Below are 20,184 nucleotides of genomic sequence, written 5' to 3' on the forward strand. Positions count from 1 at the left end.
CATGTTAGTTAGTAAAAGAGGGACGAAAGATACCAAAGGGACAGTCAAACTCATAACTCTAAAACAAACTGACAACGCCATGGCTAAAAATAAAAAAGACAAACAGAAAAACAATAGTACACACGACACAACATAGAAAACTAAAGAATAAACAACACGAACCCCACCAAAAACTAGGGGTGATCTCAGGTGCTCCGGAAGGGTAAGCAGATCCTGCTCCACATGTGGCACCCGTCGTGTTGCTTAAGTGATTACAAATCCGGTAAATAGTCTAATTCGGTATTGTAATCAGTCTTGTTCAGTCACGGGTTGAATATTTTTCGCTATCTGATTTTTTTAATTTTTATTTCTTTATTTTATTTCTTTTATTATCTTGACAGTTGGATTTTTTAATAGAAATTAAGTAGAAAATGAAAGGAATTACATATTGTTCTAGTTATTATCAAATTGTGTTGTTGCAACATTATCGACATCAATCATTGTTTAATGACGTCAGATGATTGCAATATTTTGATTTATTTAACATCTAAAATTAAGAGGTATTTTTCCATTGAAATCCCGGTATTTCATTGAAAATAATGTAATATTTATCTAATAATTTTGATATAAGAATTAATATTTAGAATAACACATCAATTGACGACCGCGCACACATGCGTTAATTATCAGTGTTGTTCGGTCACGGCTTGCATATTTTTCGATATTTCATTTCTTGGGTTAGTTACGTTACTCATTTCATTATATTTAGCACGGGCTCTCAATTCAAAATAAAGTAACAAATTAAAGAACCTATGTCTTTTTTATCATACATTCTCAATTGTATTGTTGCACCGTCACCAACGTCTTGATAACACCCAGTGTGGGATGATGAAACGCGTTAGAGGAGTGAACTTATCAAATTTATTCTAATTGTGAAATTATTGTATTTATTTTCACTTGGAAACTATAATAGTTCATTGCAGGCAATGTAGTAAAAAAATTGTTTTTCCGTTGATCGCTTAGTCCTTTTTTAATTTAATCGTTTGGAAAACAGTTAAGATAACATTACAAATACATTTGTCTTTGATAGATAATGTTTTATTAGTTTGTTGGTTTTAAATTAAATTTAAGTTTCAGTAACTGCGAAATATTTCAGACTGGTACTTTGGGTCTTTTGTCCTATTGTTACTTTTATTTGTGACTTGGATCAATCGGACAATTCAACAGATTCAATAAAGCATCCAAATGAATATTTCTTTAATATTTTTTTGGTTTATAGATTCAAAATAATAAATCTGTGTTTCAATTCCACAATGAAATACTTTTCTAGCATCTTGTGGCACACTCCCTTCCCAACCTTGTCTGCATGGAGGATTCGTTGATAAAACCTGTACATGTAAATGTCCGGACGTATTAACAGGAGAGTTTTGTGAGCAGCCAATTAACACCGGTAAGTATACAATTAAGTATTTATTAATGATGATGTAATCTAAAAAAAAAACCCACCTACTCAGTATGTTATAATGAATTAAAAAACGCAGTAGAAAATTGACTGTTAAAGTTGATAATAGATTTAAACATATAAATTGCCTGTCGTACTACCAGGAGAGTTTTGTGAGCTTCCAATTAACACGGGTAAGTACACAATCGTTTATATGTATTTGGTACAGATTATGCACTTAAAAAAACTTGCTGTCTGGTATGTTATATTGAATTAAAAAATGCAGTAGAAAATTGACGGTAAAAGTTTATAATAGGTTTAAATAGACACAGTCGTGTTTCCGAGTCAATGGCATAAGCTTGCAATTTGAAATACGAGAATGATAAATAAATGTATGAAATTTTGAGCAACTAATAAATAACAAACCTAAGGGACATACATTTATACAGTCCTGATGTATATATTCCAGATACATGCGGAGGTACCATAGACCTAGCGGCTGGTGAGACAAAAATACTGACATCACCAAACTATCCAAATAACTATGATCTTGGCTCAAAATGTACATGGTTGATTAAAGTAAGTATGGATTGTGAACTTGAAATAAGCAGAACAATGCTTTTTTTTTTTTTTTTTTTTTTTTTTAACTTTTTTACTTTTGAATTACGTTTTAATTGAGTTAATCGGATCATTTGATTTTTTAAAGACAAGATGGGCAACCTTCTTTTCGTTTTGTCCCCGAGGGTACCACCAGCCCAGTAGTCAACACTTCTGTGTTGACATGAATATCAATAATGTGGTCATTTTTATAAATTTCCTGTTTACAAAGCTTTGAATTTTTCGAAAAAACTAAGGATTTTCTTATCCCAGGTATAAATTACCTTAGCCGTATTTGGCACAACTTTTTGCAATTTTGGATCCTCAATTCTCTTCAACTTTGTACTTGTTTGAATTTATAATTATTTTGATATGAGCGTCACTGATGAGTCTTATTCTTATAATCCTGGTACCTTTGATAAACTATTTACTTTACAAAACACACAGAATCTGGTTGAAGGAAAGTTGTAAATTGAATATTGACATTCGAATAACGTCGGTATAAAATTTAATAAAAAATATAGTGTTTTTATTTTTATCATTTCTTTTGTAGATTTAATGTGTGTTTTATTTGTATTTTGTCTTTTGTTCTGCCTAATTCTATTGATTTCTTTTTTTGGCGACATCTACAATGATATAGAAACAAGAATAATAAATATTTATCGGTCTTTAATTGTATGTGATTTGATATACATAAATTTTATAGTCTCTGTTTGATTTTAGACAATGCACTAAAACCTATAAATAATTTGACAGGGGGTACCAGAAAACCTTATTAGAGCCACTATTACAGATATGGAAATAAGCAATAACGACAATGCATGTTATCACTGGATACAGATTCGTTATCACCTACTTGGCAATATGGGGCCACTGTAAGTTAATAATTCATAGATAACCTAAGCATTGATTTGATCATATAATTGTGTAAAGGCATTTTAACTTTTTTCACATTTTTTTTCTCTTCTGCTTTTTCTCATTTCGACCAACTTTTTATGAACGTCGATGGTAGACCTCATTGTCATCTCGGAAATATCGAAGTCAGCACTGTGATTGTCACTTTTGACTTGCAGGAACTATAGTCTTTGATTGATTGAATAATAATATCGTTCTCGTGTCAAAACTTGATTAAATGGGCAAAAGAATATCATTTTCAAATCTTATATTTGGTAATAAAATGAAGGTTAAGTTTGAATTTGAATATTGTGATAATAACTTTTACTTCAATATAAATTGAACTTGTAATGCTACATAGTTTTTCACAATTTAACTGAAAGCTAAATGATTTTTTTTTCTCTCATGTTGTCAATATCTAAAGATTATATTTCTTACCTCTGAAAAACTAGAATACTATATTGTTGCGATATTTCTGAAATCATTCAGTAAAGAATTTCATCTTATGACGCGTTAAGGTTTTATTGCATATTCTATTAACATATAAAAAAGAATACTTCGTTTCTGTCTGACAGTAAATGGCCGGATCAACGTTATTCTTGTCCTATTGAATCGAATGGCAATTACACATCTCTTTGCTATAAACTGAATACAAAATAACACTCAGTGTAATGCTAATTGATAGAATAATTATATTTCTAAAGATTTATCACAAATTTAAGCATTTTTAGTTTTGTGTTATATCTTGTACACGATATAACCCCATTTAAGCTGCGTTTGAAACCAACATTTGATAATAATTCAAAATTGGATGTAACACGTTTTGATTGGTTGAACGTAATTGCCTATCAGCTCATAGACATAATTTTGAAGTGTGGCCTTGACGTAATCAACATTTTTTTCATGATTATTCCTTTCCATATGAAGTTAGAATTCAGTATGACTGTAATAACTTTTCTGTCTATTTGAAATAACCTAAAAAATGTGGTGCACTTTTTTTAAATGACTCGCTACATTTTTTATGTCATTTCTTCATACAGATATTCCAGTCATTCTTTAAAAGATACTCCATTTTAGTTTTTGTTTTCAGTGTCTCTTGACATGGAATAAAACATGGTGATTCTTTCGTTTGTTTACAGTCAGCACAAACTCATTATACAGTGGAGTCCCCGGTGTCCGCGCGGCCCGTGATACCGTGCATTAGCTGATTTCATTATATCAACACCGTAACGCAAATAAAATTGTTCTTGTTATTGTTTTAGCTTTCCGAAGGGATAAAAAAAAAGAATAAAATTGATAAGTTCCAGATTGAAATAATAACTGCAATCCCGAAATTTACAATATTTGGCCAATGTCCATTAAAAAAAATACAGCATCAGATAAAATTTGTTTTACTAAAGTCCAATTTTTATCAGATTGAAATAATTTTTGCTCTGCATCCTTGGCAGTGTGCTTGGTTTGAATTTAGATACCTTTCATAGCAGCAAATATTTCTTCTATTCAGATTTCGCCTTGGATTAAGAGGCAGAAACTGGCAGTAGATGTATCGGGAAGTGAACATTAGGGACACCATATCCATTCCTTATATACCATCGAAAAGGATGATGGATAGCTAATGACGACGGAGTCATAAAAAACGACTAAAACTACAATGAGAATGAAGGTTTATGAATTTCTATGCGTTTTTCATTCCTCTACACGTTCTCTTATATAATTACCTATACCTATACTAACTTAAGTAGAAAGGCGTGCCAATCCTAGATAGATACATTGATTGGTTGTTGCTTACTTAACGTTGATTTTCCACGATTTCTAGGCATGATCTGAACGAGAACAAAAAAATAAATAAAATAAAAAAGTAGATAGTTCCAGCAGGTAGGGGGACAGTATAAAGAACTGGAAAGGTCAAACATAAATTGTTGAAGTGTATATTGTATTGAAGGAGATGCGGAAGTACTGACATTGAGGACAATGAGATATGGGATACTACAGTAGATGAAGAAATGAACACTATGATCATCATATTTGACAGCGATATAGGCAGTGATAAGGCAGCATCTAAAGGGTTTAGTATGACCCTTCAGTCCATTGGAACAGGTAGTTACATCTAGAGAGTTTAGTATGACCCTTCAGTCCATTGGAACAGGTAGGTACATCTAGAGAGTTTAGTACGACCCTTGAGTCCATTGGAACAGGTAGGTACATATGGAGGGTTTAGTATGACCCTTCAGTCCATTGGAACAGGTAGGTAAAAACGAGGAAGTGAAATGTCGTGTTCTTAATTCATCCTAAAGATGCGTTGTGCTTACAATTTCATTTTTAAAAAGGTATTTTCTCATCTATACCCAAATTTAACCACCTTGTTAGGTTTCTAAACATTGACACATAATATGAGTACTGTATCTTATTTAAATTATTAATGCTTTCAGGTTGTGTTGATTACCCGTGTAAGCATGGCAAATGCGATAGTGCACTAAACACAGCCAGCTACATATGTACATGCGACCAGGGATTTTCGGGAACTAACTGTGATGTACCCTCAGGTAGGACAACAAGATGAAGACGACAACACACATTTATATTTATATCTTTAATATTACAAGTATTGAAAAATAGCCCAAACGTTTGCAAACAATTTAAACTATATATATGCAATTGCTTAAAAACCGATATGTACATTATTGAAAAAAAACAAAACAATTAAAACTAAAAAAACCATTTTTTTTTCTTCCATTTTTCTATTAGATTTCATGCTTCTACAATGGGTTTCATGTACTCTTTCAAAATTCTTATACACACACCGAAAGGCATGCATTTTTGCTTTTCTTTTTTTTGCCCCAATTACGGGCATTATGTTTTCTGTCTGTGCTTCCTTTCGTTCATCCATTTGTCTGCTCATCCGTCCGTGTGTTCGTTTGTCTGTCTGTCCCATTTCAGGTTAAAGTTTTAGTTTAAAGTTTTTGGTCAAAAAGGTTTAAGATTAAGTTGAAGTCCAATCAAATTGAAACTTAGTACACATGTTACTTACGATATGATCTTTCTAATTTAACTGTAAAATTAGAGTTTTGACTCCAATTTCAGTATGGAGACATTCTTGTTTAATTTTTTTTTTTTAACAAAATTGGACAATCAGTAAGTGTATTACTGGCTTACTATAAGGTATAGCTCTTAATAAGAAAAACAACAGTTCCATTGTCATCATACTTAGTTGCAAAAAGAATAATAAATATCCCAGAACTTGTAAGTTATAATCAATCATTTTTTGTAAATTGAAAACTTTTCCCGACATTGTTAAGGTTTTATAACTATGTGTGATACGAATAACATAATTTTTATTATCTTAATATCAATATGTTACAATCTTATCTAACTTTCGTTTTACTTCATTTTTACAGTGTATTCGGTTTTTAGTTGTACTGTAGAGGTTGGTTCACCTTGTATGTTAGTTCAAGAAGAAAATGATGATATCTTTGATTGGGAAACTCGTTCTGTAAGTATACTTAATATTTTTCACTAGAATTTTGCCATGCATTTTAAAGATCATCTATGTTTCCGAAAAACAAAATTATAAAAGACAGTCGCTTTCCTAACAGATACGCATATGCACCATTGCTAATCACTTTGAACTAAAATGAGACAGATTTTTCACAACATTTTCTTGTCTAATATTATACCATGTATACTAGACTTAACGTTTTTATTTTATCTAAATTAAAGCATATTCATCTAATGGGAATTTCACTAAAAGAAGTTTTTCTTATATCAAAACCCGTTCCAAATGACAATGAATGACCTAAAACTATCACTTTATAATTTAATTTTGGATGTAACGCGTCTTCTGATTGGCTGACGTTATTTTGTTTTGAACCCATAGACATAATTTATCAATTCACTTGGAAACTCAACATATACCCTCACGACACTTACCAAAGAGGAAATCCTGAATAATCATAGGTCTGTTCTGTGTTCCTTTGGAATTTCAACCAAAGATGAAGAACTGGATCTGCCATCACTGTATTGGATACCTAAACTACATAAGTGTCCTTACAAACAACAGTATATTGCTGGGTCTTCCAAGTGCTCCACGAAACCTCTTTCTAAATTATTAACATCTATTTTATCAGCAATCAAAGACGGGCTTCAGAGTTATTGTGAAACTGCCTATTCTAGAGGGGGCGTGAATCAGATGTGGATACTTAAAAATTCCAAAGATCTTTTAGAGTACATACAATCTAACTCTCTTTCATCTTGTAACAGTATTAAAACATTTGACTTTTCTACTCTAGTATTCCACATTCCAAACTAAAAGACAAATTGAAAGAGTTGGTATTGCTTTGCTTCGTAAAAAAGAATGGCCAACGTAGATACAAGTATCTTGTCTTGGGGAGGGATAAATCCTACTTTGTAAAGGATCACTCTGATTCGAACAAAAAATTCTCTGAAACTGATATTATCAAGATGCTTGATTTCTTGATTGACAACATATTTGTTACGTTCGGGGGACGTGTTTTCCACAGACTGTCGGATTCCAATGGGAACAAACTGTGCCCCTCTACTTGTCGACATGTATCTTTATTATTATGAGGCTGACTTCATGCAGGAACTTCTTAGGAAGAAAGATAAGAAGTTAGCAATATCCTTTAACTCTACTTTTCGCTATATAGATGATGTTCTTTCACTAAATAATTCAAAATTTGGTGACTAGGTGGAACGCATCTATCTAATCGAGCTAGAGATAAAGGATACTACAGATACAGTTAAGTCGGCCTCATATCTTGACTTGCATCTAGAAATTGACAATGAGGGTCGGTTGAAAACAAAACTTTACGACAAAAGAGATGATTTCAGCTTTCCAATTGTGAACTTTCAATTTCTAAGTAGCAACATTCCAGCAGCACCTGCATACGGGGTATATATCTCCCAATTGATACGATATTCCCGTGCTTGCATTTCCTATCATGATTTTCTTGATAGAGGGTTGCTGCTCACAAGGAAGCTATTAAACCAAGAGTTCCAAATGGTGAAGTTGAAATCATCCCTTCGTAAATTTTACGGACGCCATCACGAGTTGGTTGACCGTTATGGAATAACCGTTTCAAAAATGATATCGGATATGTTCCTTTCGTAACTACAATCCCCTTCCCTTTCATGAATGTGACCTACCGAATTAGACCATTTACCAGATTTGTTATCACATAAGCAACACGACGGGTGCCGCATGTGGAGCAGGATCTGCTTACCCTTCCGGAGCACCTGAGATCACCCCTAGTTTTTTGGTGGGTTCGTGTTGTTTATTCTTTAGTTTTCTATGCTGTGTCGTGTGTGCTGTTGTTTGTTTGTCTTTTTTCATTTTTAGCCATCGCGTTGTCAGTTTGTTTTAGATTTATGAGTTTGACTGTCCCTTTGGTATCTTTCGTCCCTCTTTTAGTCATGTGACCGTGACGTCATCAACGTTTTTTCATGGTTTTCTACGGTTTAAAATGGAATTTAGAATTAAATTATAAGAAATGACTGTAATATTTTTTCTGTCTATTCGAAATGACATAAAAAATGTGGTGCACACTGCTAAATAACCCGCTACGCGCGTTATTCAGTGTGCACCAAATTTTTTATGTATTTCTTCATAGACAGAAAAAATATTACAGTCATTCCTTAAATATGATCGACATCACAATTTTGATAACCATTGCAATGCATAAGTTTCTAGATTTCATTCACGAAGCTGTTAAATGAATTGCCTTCATTTAGAACTAACATCGAACAAATTGTTTTAAATGTGAAGCTTTACTGAACGGTTCTTTTTGTTGTTGTTGTAGTTACACAAGTATAGAGATCGTAATAACAGAAAATAATCAAAGTTGATTTTTTTACAAATGAATAAAACAACTGTTGATTCATTAAAAAAGAAACAAGGTTTTTGATTTGTTTAGTTTAATGCGTATGGTAAATACGGTGAATAAAATTTTCTTATTTTAAATACATAATTATTCCACATTTAATGAACAAATGTCTCACTTCATTCAGGAACCGGCACCTTATAGTGCTTGGACTGGTCCCAAAGCTGCTAAAGAGGGAAATATATACCTTTATACAAAGACTTGGAGTAAACGGATACCTAACGATACAGCCATTATGTATACAGATATGGATTTACCAAGTGAGTACACTGTCTCAAAAATGTATTACTAGTACTTCAAATAAAATTCGTTCTCTAATTACTAGTTCCTCAAAATAAGTATGATTCCCAGTTAGCTTTAGGTTTAGCGAATTGGTTTGAGAGTAAAGCCGTAGCTACATTGTTAATTACACCAAAAATAAAACTAATTGTCTTATCGGGGCCTATTATAGCTGACTATGCGGTATGGGCTTTGCTCATTGTTGAAGGCCGTACGGTGACCTGTAGTTGTTAATGTCTGTGTCATTTTGGTCTTTTGTGGATAGTTGTCTCATTGGCAATCATACTACATCTTCTTTTTTTATAATATTTGCCTTTAGATTCAAAGTATTATTTGGTTTTTAACTTGTTCTTTGGCCTATTTAAACATGACTTTACCTTGTGAAGAGTTATAGTTTAAATTTAAATAACCTAAAAGCTTTAGTAATTACTTGTTTGATATAACAATGTTCACTACTGAGTCTTTTGTAGACGAAACGCGCGTCTGGCGTATATATAAAATTTAGTCCTGGTATCTATGATGAGTTTATCTACCATATTTCAAAATCATACTCAAGTGGTGACGATACGATGAATTTTAGAAAAAAATCAAATCTTTTCTCCTTGAATCTATTTAAAGCCTCCTTCAGATATAAAACACAACCAGTTGGTTCTTGTGTTATAGTTGTTTTTTATTCATTGTTGTATCATATATCAGGCGTTTGTTTTCATTAGATAAAATGATAAATACCGTACCAATGGTAATATGGAGAGCGCTTTTATAGGCTGTGCCTGTTGCTCAATCCTTTTCATATCTTAATGAATAAAATATGTTTAAAATAAAAAAAAAAAAATCAAATCAAATAAACCAATGGTTTACTCCACCGTTTTCTACATATGGAAATGCCTGTACAAAGTGAGAATTATGACAGTCGTTTTTCATTCTTCTGATGGGTTTAAACTTTTGACTTTGTCATTTTAACAAGGACTCTCCATTAAAAAATGTCCTTGTAATTCTTTTATTTTCTTTTTTTTCGAAACAACTATAGTTGATAAGTTTATTTCGATGTATATTATTGCATTTTAAAGTCCAATATAAAATTGAATTGTTTGTCGAAGTTTGTAAGAGTTTATAAAGTCAATTAACTATTCTGATTGTTTGACTTTGGAGTATGCATTTTGCAGAGGTGGAGAGATGCTTGTCTTTCTGGTATCATATGTACAGTTATACGGCTTCACATATGGGGACATTGGACGTTTACATGTCAGACGATAGTGGATCCACTTTATTGTTCACAAAATCTGGCAATCAAGGAAACATCTGGAGGCAGGCAGAAATATATATACCTGCTGTAGATAATTTGAAGGTTAGTAAAGCTGAACTAATATTTTTGTGGGAACACATTTTGTTCGAAACGAGTATTTGTATTCACTTCATGCATGATTTGATACTGTAAAGATTTTAGCATGAAGATGATCGATTCTTCATTTGTTGCCTTCGTACATGAACCATCATCAGATAAAATTGTTATTAACAGATCCAATACGGGGTAATCAAAATTATTATAAACTTATCCTTTATATGATGTACTTGGCAAATGTCTATAAGAATGTTCGATCAGACAAACGATACATATTCCTAAAAATAACATTAGTGGAAATGACATCAGGTTGCCTCATGAAATCCCTTCTATACACGAATTTCAAATCATAATTTGTTGGGGTGATTTTAGGGCCATTTGTTTGCAGAGTTGAACATGCATAATTAAAAGGTCAAGAGGCTCTCTTCTGTTTGTATATATGTAGTATATTGTTGCTCTAATATCGAATTTAAATATACATTTGATTTGAATTAAAATAAAATATCCAAGCTAGCACATTGTATAATTTTTATATTATTATTTTTTATCATTTGAATTTTTTATGTAATTACATTCTTTCGTTTCAATATTTTCAGTATTGTAATTAAACGGAAAAGATTATTCGTACCATTAGTATTAAGATATTATTATATATATGTCTTTCATATTGTTATGCGTGTCGTTTTATACATAAACACACATTATATATTGTTTCCTTAGCTTACATTTGAATCGATAACTGGTGATACTACCTATATGTCTGATATGGCCGTTGATGACATTTGGTTGATTCCTGGCACCTGTGGTTAGTATAAAATTAATAAGAAACTAAAGATTTAGTCGGATAAGTAAAAGTTGAATGAAATGTTTGAACTGAACAAAGTTTATTTAAAACACTTCTTACAAGAAGTGACTGAAAAAGATACATCAAAACAAAACACACATTTAAAGTACGAATCTGAGGAGGCCTTAGCCATTTAGTTTTTATGGTTAGCTATTCATTTAAATTACAAAATAGAAGATAAGTGAGCTAAGCATAGTTGTGGTGTTCAACATATAAATTCCATAGGAGCTACGTTTTCAAAAACGAATAAAACGAGAAGAACTCACTGAAATTAAGGTCCACTTTGTCAATGTAGACATGCGACAAGCATTTTATATTATAATCAGATTGGACATAATGAGTGGTAGCTTAATTATTTTTAACCGAGAGTTTAAATTATTAATATAAATAGGCTTTATTCAATATACGTTTGTCATAATTTGGAGAAACAATGATTGATTTGTACATGTAAAACAAATATCAAACTATTTTGAAAGCGAAATAGCGAATTATGAAAGTAGTGATACCAGATCAGACTATTTTGATATGCAGGATTAACTTTTATCCTAAATTTTATGAGTTCTTTGATCACGAAATAAAACGTGAACTTTTGCTAAAATACTATTTTGCCAATTAAACAAGGAATATAAAATTTGGGGGAAGCAACATGTTAAATGATGCAGCTTTTAAAACATTCTATTATAAACCACGACCTTTTCTGGTAAACAATTATTCAATTTTGAGTTTAAAATACTTAAAAATTGAACACACTCGTGCCTTTATATACATTATCGTCGTGCTTAAAAAGTATTTATATAATTTCTTGTTGGTATGTCATTACATATAGTAAACAAAGAAAGGTCTAATAAAGATTCAAATTTTTTTTAGTGATTTAATATTGAAAAAAAGTAGTTGAAACATCTATTTATACGTACTTTTACTTAGCATGTATGCCTGACTTGTATAAGCTTTCAATAAACTTGTTGTTTGAAATCTTTGGAAGGATGATTATTGGCTGATTATTGACTGAACATTTGCATAGTAGAAACTGTTAATTTTCTAATAAATATAAACCAAAAGGACTGATTTGCTAAATGAGTGACAACCACAGTTTAGTGGGATAAGTTTGTCTAATAAACTGTTTTATGTACAATTTTAATGCATCAAAGAAATCATGTAAGTACCAATGCACTGACTAACAACTTTGAATACGCATAGCTCATATTTATTATAATTAAAACTCTGATATCAATTTACATCTTTGATTGATATGAAAAAACGAGGCTCCGTAAATAGTTAAGATATGCAAAAATTCATATTAATTGCACAAGCTCCTAAATGTAAAGCAAATTTTGGCTAAACAGATACTATACAAGTTTAGATAATGAAATATATCTGTGTATAAAATTACGAATCGAAATGGGGAATATGTCAAAGAGACAACAACCTGACTAAAGTGCAGATAACAACCGAAGGCCACCAATGGGTCTTCAAAACAGCGAGAAACACCCGCAGCCGAAGGTGAGCCTCAGCTGGCCTCTAAATAAAAATGTGCATCTGCCTTATATAAGCTTACATGATTTGTAGAAAATTCTCTTGTACCTCCATCAACTACCACTGCATCAACGACTACGACAACTCCAACTACTACCACAACTACTCCAACTACTACTACAACAACTCCAACTACTACCACTACAACTCCAACTACTACCACTACAACTCCAACTACTACTACAACTACTCCAACTACGACAACTCCAACTACAACAACTCCAACTACAACCACAACTACTCCAACTACTACCACAACAACTCCAACTACGACAACTCCAACTACAACCACACCTACTCCAACTACAACTTCTCCAACTACTACCACAACAGCTCCAACTACGACAACTCCAACTACAACAACTCCAACTACTACCACAACAACTCCAACTACTACGAATCTTCCACCAGGTAAGCTTATAAATACAGTGCAAACTGTATGTTTTTGAACTCCGTCTCACATCTTCGATACTGTTGGATTATATCAGAGATGACAATACCGCTGCAGCCATATTGATTACCACAAATGCATATCGATCTGATGAATTAAGCCATTCAACTAAGTTTCAAAATTTGGTCTTGTGTTGTGCTGCTACATCATTTTTCATGTTAAGGGAACGGGGCTTTGGCACCATCAAACATGTAAAGCCCTACTTCATTTTATATGTGATTTCCCCTTGGTAGGAGTCTGAAAATCAATGGTTGTCGTTTGTTGTTGTATGTCATCCTTGCTTGTTTATTATTGTGAACATAAATCAGACTATTCATTTTCTCGTTTGAATTATTTTACATTTGTCATATCGGGGCCTTTAAGCTTACTATGCATAATGGGCTTTTAGTCCAGTCTAACTAATTGCAACAGAACATGTTTTAGTTCTAATCTATAGCATTAAGCCCCAAATATACACAGAAAAAAGTCCCATAAATTCTTACTTGAGGAAAACTCAAATTTGCATTTTTAATTTCTTATGGAAATTAATATTGGAAAGGGAGAAAACTCCGCCAAAAAAGAGTCCTTTTTGTTAGTTTTTGGTCGATTATCTTTAAATTCATGTAAAGTTTGATACTTTGATGGGGTTATAAGTTCGAATTTGACTATATTATATAATCTTCTGCTCATGAAATGTACAAAACCTAAATGTTAAGGATATTTTTATTTTATTTTGGCACATTTTTCGTTAAAGAAATTGCAAATTTATGTCTTTGTGACCATTTTGAAAACATAATGTGAATATTTGGTATTGTTCATATCTGTAAATTATATGTGTTCAGCATCTGCCTTGTTAAAAGAAACTTTAAATTACAAAAAGAAGAATATATCTGTAATTAGTTTTATTCACTTTGAGATTCTTTACCTAGACATGCTGAAAAATCTAATAAAAAGTCAACTAATGAATTATGAAATCTAGGTTGTAGCTTGATAAAAGATACGAAAACACCTTTAAGGTTGTTTGTCATACTCTAAAGATGGCTAAAATATCAAGAATCAATACATTCTGTTGAGTAGAAGCGGTACATTTATAATTTTGTATCAATTTTATTGATATTTCTGTCTTTTTTGCAGAATTATCTCCCTTGTCAATGCAAATCTCCATAGGAATTTAAAATCATGAATTTTTAGTTTTCCTCAAGTGAGATTTTATGGGACTTTTTTCTATGTACATTTGGGATATAATGCTAAAGATTAAAATTTAAAAATTTTCTATTGCAATTACTTCAAGGTTAGGGTCAAATTTATGCTAGATTAACAGGACTATTTGCTAATTTTTAAAGACCGTCAGATGACCTATGTTTTAAAGTTTTTACTTGAATTGGTCTCTGGTGGAGAGTTATTTCATTTGCAATCATACCATATCTACTTATTTTATATTTTGTGTGTTTTATCTTAGGAAATATACATGTACTTTTTATTTATTACTGGTAGGTGGAAGGCTAGTTTATAATTATATTGAAATTTAATAACTAGTTATTAAACCTTTTCATGTCTTTTGCGTTTTTAAATGTAAATTTGTGTCTCATAGATGTATATCATACATCTTTTTAATTTATATTAGTTATGTTAATTAAGTTGTGTAAATTTTTATAATCAAATTGCATTTAATTTCATGTCTTTCATTCTGACTTCTTGAATATGTAAAAAGTAAATTCACAAAAATACTGAACTCCGAGGAAAATTAAAAACTGAAAGTCCCTAATCAAATGGCAAAATCAACAGATAAAACACATCAAACGAATGGACAAAAACTGTCATATTCCTGGCTTGATACAGGCATTTCTAATGTAGAAAATGGTGGATTAAACTTGGTTTTATAACGCTAAACTTCTCACTTGTATGACAGTTGCATCAAATTCCATTATATTGAAAACGATACATGAACAAAACAGAACTAATAGGTAAAGTTGTCAAAAAGGGTACAGCAGTCATCATCTTGTCTTAATCTCAATCAGAACAAAAGGAAACTATATTTAACAAAGAAGCACAAAAAGCATATATCAAATTTAACAACCAAGTCCAATGATTGTATTGCAATATCTAAAGAAGCATTCACGTCGTATTCCTTTATTTTTTAAACCGGTCTGATTTTCATAACTATCATTTACTTTGAACTTATATGGTAAGCTCACCATTTGTTTACATTGAAATTAGAATGCAGTCGTTTCATAGGTTATTATAGTTTTAATGAGTGAATCAATTAAGCATACCTTTGTATGATGGTTTAAAACTTTTGAAAAGATAATATATGTTTCAATTGTTTTTCTAGGTGCGTCCTATTACTGTGGTTTTGAACAAGGACATGGGTGTGTCTTCCAAAATATTTTAGGCGACAATTTTGACTGGACTGTTGATCATTCTGTAAGTATTATTCAGAATGTGAAATCAAGTTATGCAGGGGTAGATAAGATTCCATATGTAATTAAGATATTTCATTCAACTCTGTATGAAGGATCGTGACCAATTTGTAATACTTAGTAAATTCGATACACATGAAGTGTTGAACCTTGTGTTGAAAATGGTTAAGTTGTCTTTTGATGTTTTTTGTTTTGTTATATTGCTGTTCTTCTACTTAGACCTAAAATCTCATTGTATACATACAAATAAAGTATGTGTAAATACATTTATCGCTATTTTGTGCATTTTTCCTTTGATCTTTTTTTGTGATAATTTTCATATCATGCTTCTCGCTTGAGATGGAAAAATTATCGCTAGAAACTAAGGAGGCCACGTGGCGTTGCTAACCAAATTGACATGAAATTGACAACGTCGTCATAGGTAAAATAGCGATAAACAGATTATCATTGGTCATCTCAACTCGATTGCTTTTCTCACTTTCGCTGTACCAGCTCAAGCGAGAAAATCAATCTCGTTGAGATGATCAACGATAATCTATAATTATCATATGTTTAGTAGTAAATACAGTAGTTTTGCATATTTGATAAATAGCCTGCTGTTTAATCCATATCGCTCAACTTTGATGCGCACCCTTTATCGCATACCCTTTATCACACCCCTACTTTTTTTTTTTTTTTTTTAACATAGTCAGTTTTGATTTTTTTTTTCTTAAGAAAAATTTTCATCAAAATAGGTCATTTTTTTGAATGACGTCATTGTTTGGTATGTGACGTCACGAACGTCAAGTTTTCATATTGTTTGTGACGTCACGAACGTCAAGTTTTTATATTTTTTTTCGGCACACTAAATGCAAGTATAAAAAATACAAAACACACAAATAAATACAATAATAAACAAAATATTTTTAAAACAACAGCACGCAAATTGTAAGGTAACCCAGGTGCTTCAGATAAGTAATTGAATAGTTCTTTTAAAAGGCCTTTGAAACAAGACAAAAGTAGAACTGAAGGTAACCCAGTGCTATGGATCAGAAAACAGTTCATATAATATAATACTCTTCTGTTGAAATATATGATAAACCGTATAATACATGGCAAAATCCGTATCACATGCTGTATCACCCTCGACCAATATCATCCCTCGGGCCTAAAGGCCCTTGGGCTGATATTGATGTCTCGGGATGATACGACATATGATACGGATTTTGCCATGTATTATTCTCTATATAGAAACCTGAACATTTTAATAACACATTTTCTTGTATAAATACAGGGTCCAACAAAGAACAAAAAGACAGGCCCTACTAATGCATACGCAGGGAGTCAGTACGCTTATATTGAAGTATCTGGAAAACAAATCGATGACTTAGCAGTTTTGTCCTCTATTGATACAGTACTGCCCGGTAAGTACTTTCAACACAATCAAATGTTTTGTTAAATAATAATCTTTTGATATCACAGTATTTCAGTAACCTTTTTAAAATTTTTGCAATTTGTTAGTCAAAGCAGTAAATATTTAATTTTTTTATCTTAAATTAAAAAAAATATTTTCAATATATGCATAAATTTAATAATGGTATCAACTTAATGTTAAAAAATCAGTAAATAGTTACTTAATTTTTATGGTTAAAGCATCTTTATTTTGTCTAAATTGTATGTATCTTATATCAAAAACAGTTCAATTAACATTTACAACCTTTAATTTTAAATGTATCCATTAATTTGATAATAGTTTAAACTTTATGCTATACATGTACATCTGTAAATTGTTTCGTAATTTTGTTGATTGCAGCTTCCACATTTTGTCTACAATTTTACTATCACATGTATGGACGTCATGTTGGATCGCTTACCGTTTTTACACAGGAAAGAGATTCCGGATTGTGGTTTAATGATTGGGATCTGTCTGGCAATCAAGGAGACCAATGGTCCTTTGCCAGTGTTGAGATTCCTTACCACGCAGACCTTGTTGTAGGTTTTATTACAATATATTTTAATTATTATGTGCCTAACAACAATAGCATGTGATTCACCATAATACATACCTGCATTTATTTCTCCTTCGATCTGCTTCGTCCAAACTGCTTGATTGACTTTGAAAATAACAAACAATATTTACTATCGATTGGATTAATATCCCCGAGTTTTCATTGTTAAATTTATATGGACATATTCCACATACATTCTTTTTCATCTTCGAATTAAACGCGTGCATGTTTTCATTAAACTTGGTTAGGGAAGAGCAGTCCCAAGTTTTCAATCATGCAAAATAACTTTCGTAATATACATATTAAATAGAGATAAACTGTAAGCAGCAATAATGTTCAGCAAAATAAGATCTACAAATAAGTCAACATGACCAAAATTGTCAGTTGACCCCTTAAGGAGTTATTGTCCTTTTATAGTCTATTTTTAACAAGTTTTCGTAAATTTTTCTTATCTTTTACTAAACGCTTCTCCTCTGAAACTACTTAGATGAATTTACCCAAAGTTGTAAACAATCATCACTAGGGTATGAAGTTTAAAAATTGTGTGTGATGACCCCACCTGCGAACCAAGATGGCCGACATGGCTAATAATAGTACATAGGGTAAAATGTAGTTTTTGGCTCATACATCTAAACCAAAAGCATTAAGAGCAAATCTTACAAAACAAAATTGTTCATTAGGTCAAGATCTATCTGCCCTTAAATTTTCAGACCATTCAGGCAACTCGTTGTTGGGTTGGTGTCCCTTAATTGGTAATTTTTAGAAAAAAATTCAGCTTTTAGTTAATATCTTGAATATCATAATAGATAGAGATAAACTGTAAACAGCAATAATGTACAGCAAAGTAGGACCAACAAATAAGTAACATGACCAAAACTTTCAATTGGCCCCTTAAGGAGTTGTTGCCCTCTATAATCAATTTTTAACAATTTTCATAAATTTCATACATAATTTCCACTGAAACCTCTGGGTCAAGTTCATTATAGATAGAGATAATTGTAAGCATCAAGAATGTTCAGTGAAGTAAGATCTACAAACTCATCACTATCACCAAAACACAATTTTGTCATGAATCCATCTGCGTCCTTTGTTTGATATGCACGTATACCAAGGTGAGCGACACAGGCTCTTTAGAGCCTCTAGTTTGTGTCTCGCTTAGTCAGATGTGTTTTATTTCATGTGACCAATTCATCTCGAATTTCATAAACTCTTCATATATTTTTGCATTTTCTCCGATTAAAAAAAATGATAGCTGATAAATAAGCGGTTTTTTTTATTATTTCAGATTGAATTTGAAGCTTCAAAAGGAGGAACGAGGAGCAAAGGTGACATCGCACTTGACGAAATTACTCTCACGAACAATCCATGTTAGCCATTTAATAGAACAAGTGCTTGTAATGTAGTTAACAAACATTCCTTTAAACTTCAGTACTTTAATATATAACATCTTGGTGGATGTTCAAGAGAACGAATTGAGCATATTTTTAAAATTAATTTTTCAAATGTTGTAATATATGTATTTTGTTTCTAGTTTTCGAAAATTTTGTTGAATCCCATCAATTTAGTTGCGTTTGATTGGAAGGTCAAAATATTCAGGAAGCACATAATAAAGTCAAAATGTAACCAATAAGAAACAAGTTTCACAACTCAGGTTTATTTATCAATTTTGAAAAAATGTCACTCGTTTAAATAAAATATTAAAGGGCATTCCTTTTTACAACAATGTGATAGAAATACTGTAAAAAAGAAAGAAATACTCCAATAAATGTGTGGAAAGTAGAAATAATTAAAATCCAGAAGTACATTTTAGAATTTATACTTACTCCTAACAATCTACAAATAAAATAACAAATGAAATATGGTATCCATATTTCATTAAATTCTGCTTATCGCTATGCGATACAACTGCAACTCTGATATTCATTGACTCTAGTGTAACATTTTGACACACTCCCTTGAAATCTGCTATGTTTAGTGTTACATTTTGACACACCTTTGAAATCTGTTATGTATAGTATTACATTTTGACACATTCCCTTGAAATCTGCTATGTACAGTGTAACATTTCGACACATACCTTTAAAATCTGCTATGTACAGTAATGTTTGTACTCAAAGTTTATATCTTTTGTAAATAAATATTTTTTGCATTATTTTTATGTTGTTATTGTAGTTTAGTCATACGGAAAAGTTGTATTACCTCGCAAAAAACATTTGTACTACAGCCGCCTGAGCTATTAAGAGTCCATCTGAATTTCATACTTCTGTTATATATTAAACAGTTTCCTTAGCAGTTCATTATTTTACTATAACAAATTGGTAGCAAAGGTTTAATACAATACTTTTAGACTTTTCACACAGTAAAATAACAAAAATACTGAGCTGCGAGAAAAAATCAAAACGGAAAGTCCCTAATCAAATGGCAAAATCAAACGACAAAACACATCAAACGAATGGACAACAACTGTCATATTTCTGACTTGGTACAGGCATTCTCAATTGTAGAAAATAGTGGATTAAACTTGCTTTTATAGCGCTCAACCT

General features: G+C 31.6%; 1 protein-coding gene across 1 annotated transcript in view; it reads left to right on the top strand.

The window, feature by feature from the left end:
- LOC143082550 (uncharacterized) overlaps positions 1-19,794 on the top strand; it is a 31,587-nt gene extending 11,793 nt beyond the window's left edge. The window contains exons 11-24 of the mRNA XM_076258270.1: positions 1,310-1,429; positions 1,890-1,999; positions 2,774-2,892; positions 4,854-5,008; positions 5,341-5,454; positions 6,307-6,401; positions 8,936-9,068; positions 10,251-10,432; positions 11,147-11,231; positions 12,837-13,214; positions 15,566-15,657; positions 16,927-17,056; positions 17,446-17,624; positions 18,927-19,794. Coding sequence (XP_076114385.1) covers positions 1,310-1,429; positions 1,890-1,999; positions 2,774-2,892; positions 4,854-5,008; positions 5,341-5,454; positions 6,307-6,401; positions 8,936-9,068; positions 10,251-10,432; positions 11,147-11,231; positions 12,837-13,214; positions 15,566-15,657; positions 16,927-17,056; positions 17,446-17,624; positions 18,927-19,013 — 1,979 coding nt within the window. The 3' untranslated portion in view covers positions 19,014-19,794. The remainder of the gene's footprint in view (positions 1-1,309; positions 1,430-1,889; positions 2,000-2,773; positions 2,893-4,853; positions 5,009-5,340; positions 5,455-6,306; positions 6,402-8,935; positions 9,069-10,250; positions 10,433-11,146; positions 11,232-12,836; positions 13,215-15,565; positions 15,658-16,926; positions 17,057-17,445; positions 17,625-18,926) is intronic.
- The last annotated feature ends 390 nt before the right edge of the window (positions 19,795-20,184 follow it).

The sequence above is a fragment of the Mytilus galloprovincialis genome, chromosome 7 (genome assembly GCF_965363235.1).
Source record: "Mytilus galloprovincialis chromosome 7, xbMytGall1.hap1.1, whole genome shotgun sequence".
In the NCBI taxonomy this organism is placed as follows: domain Eukaryota; kingdom Metazoa; phylum Mollusca; class Bivalvia; order Mytilida; family Mytilidae; genus Mytilus; species Mytilus galloprovincialis.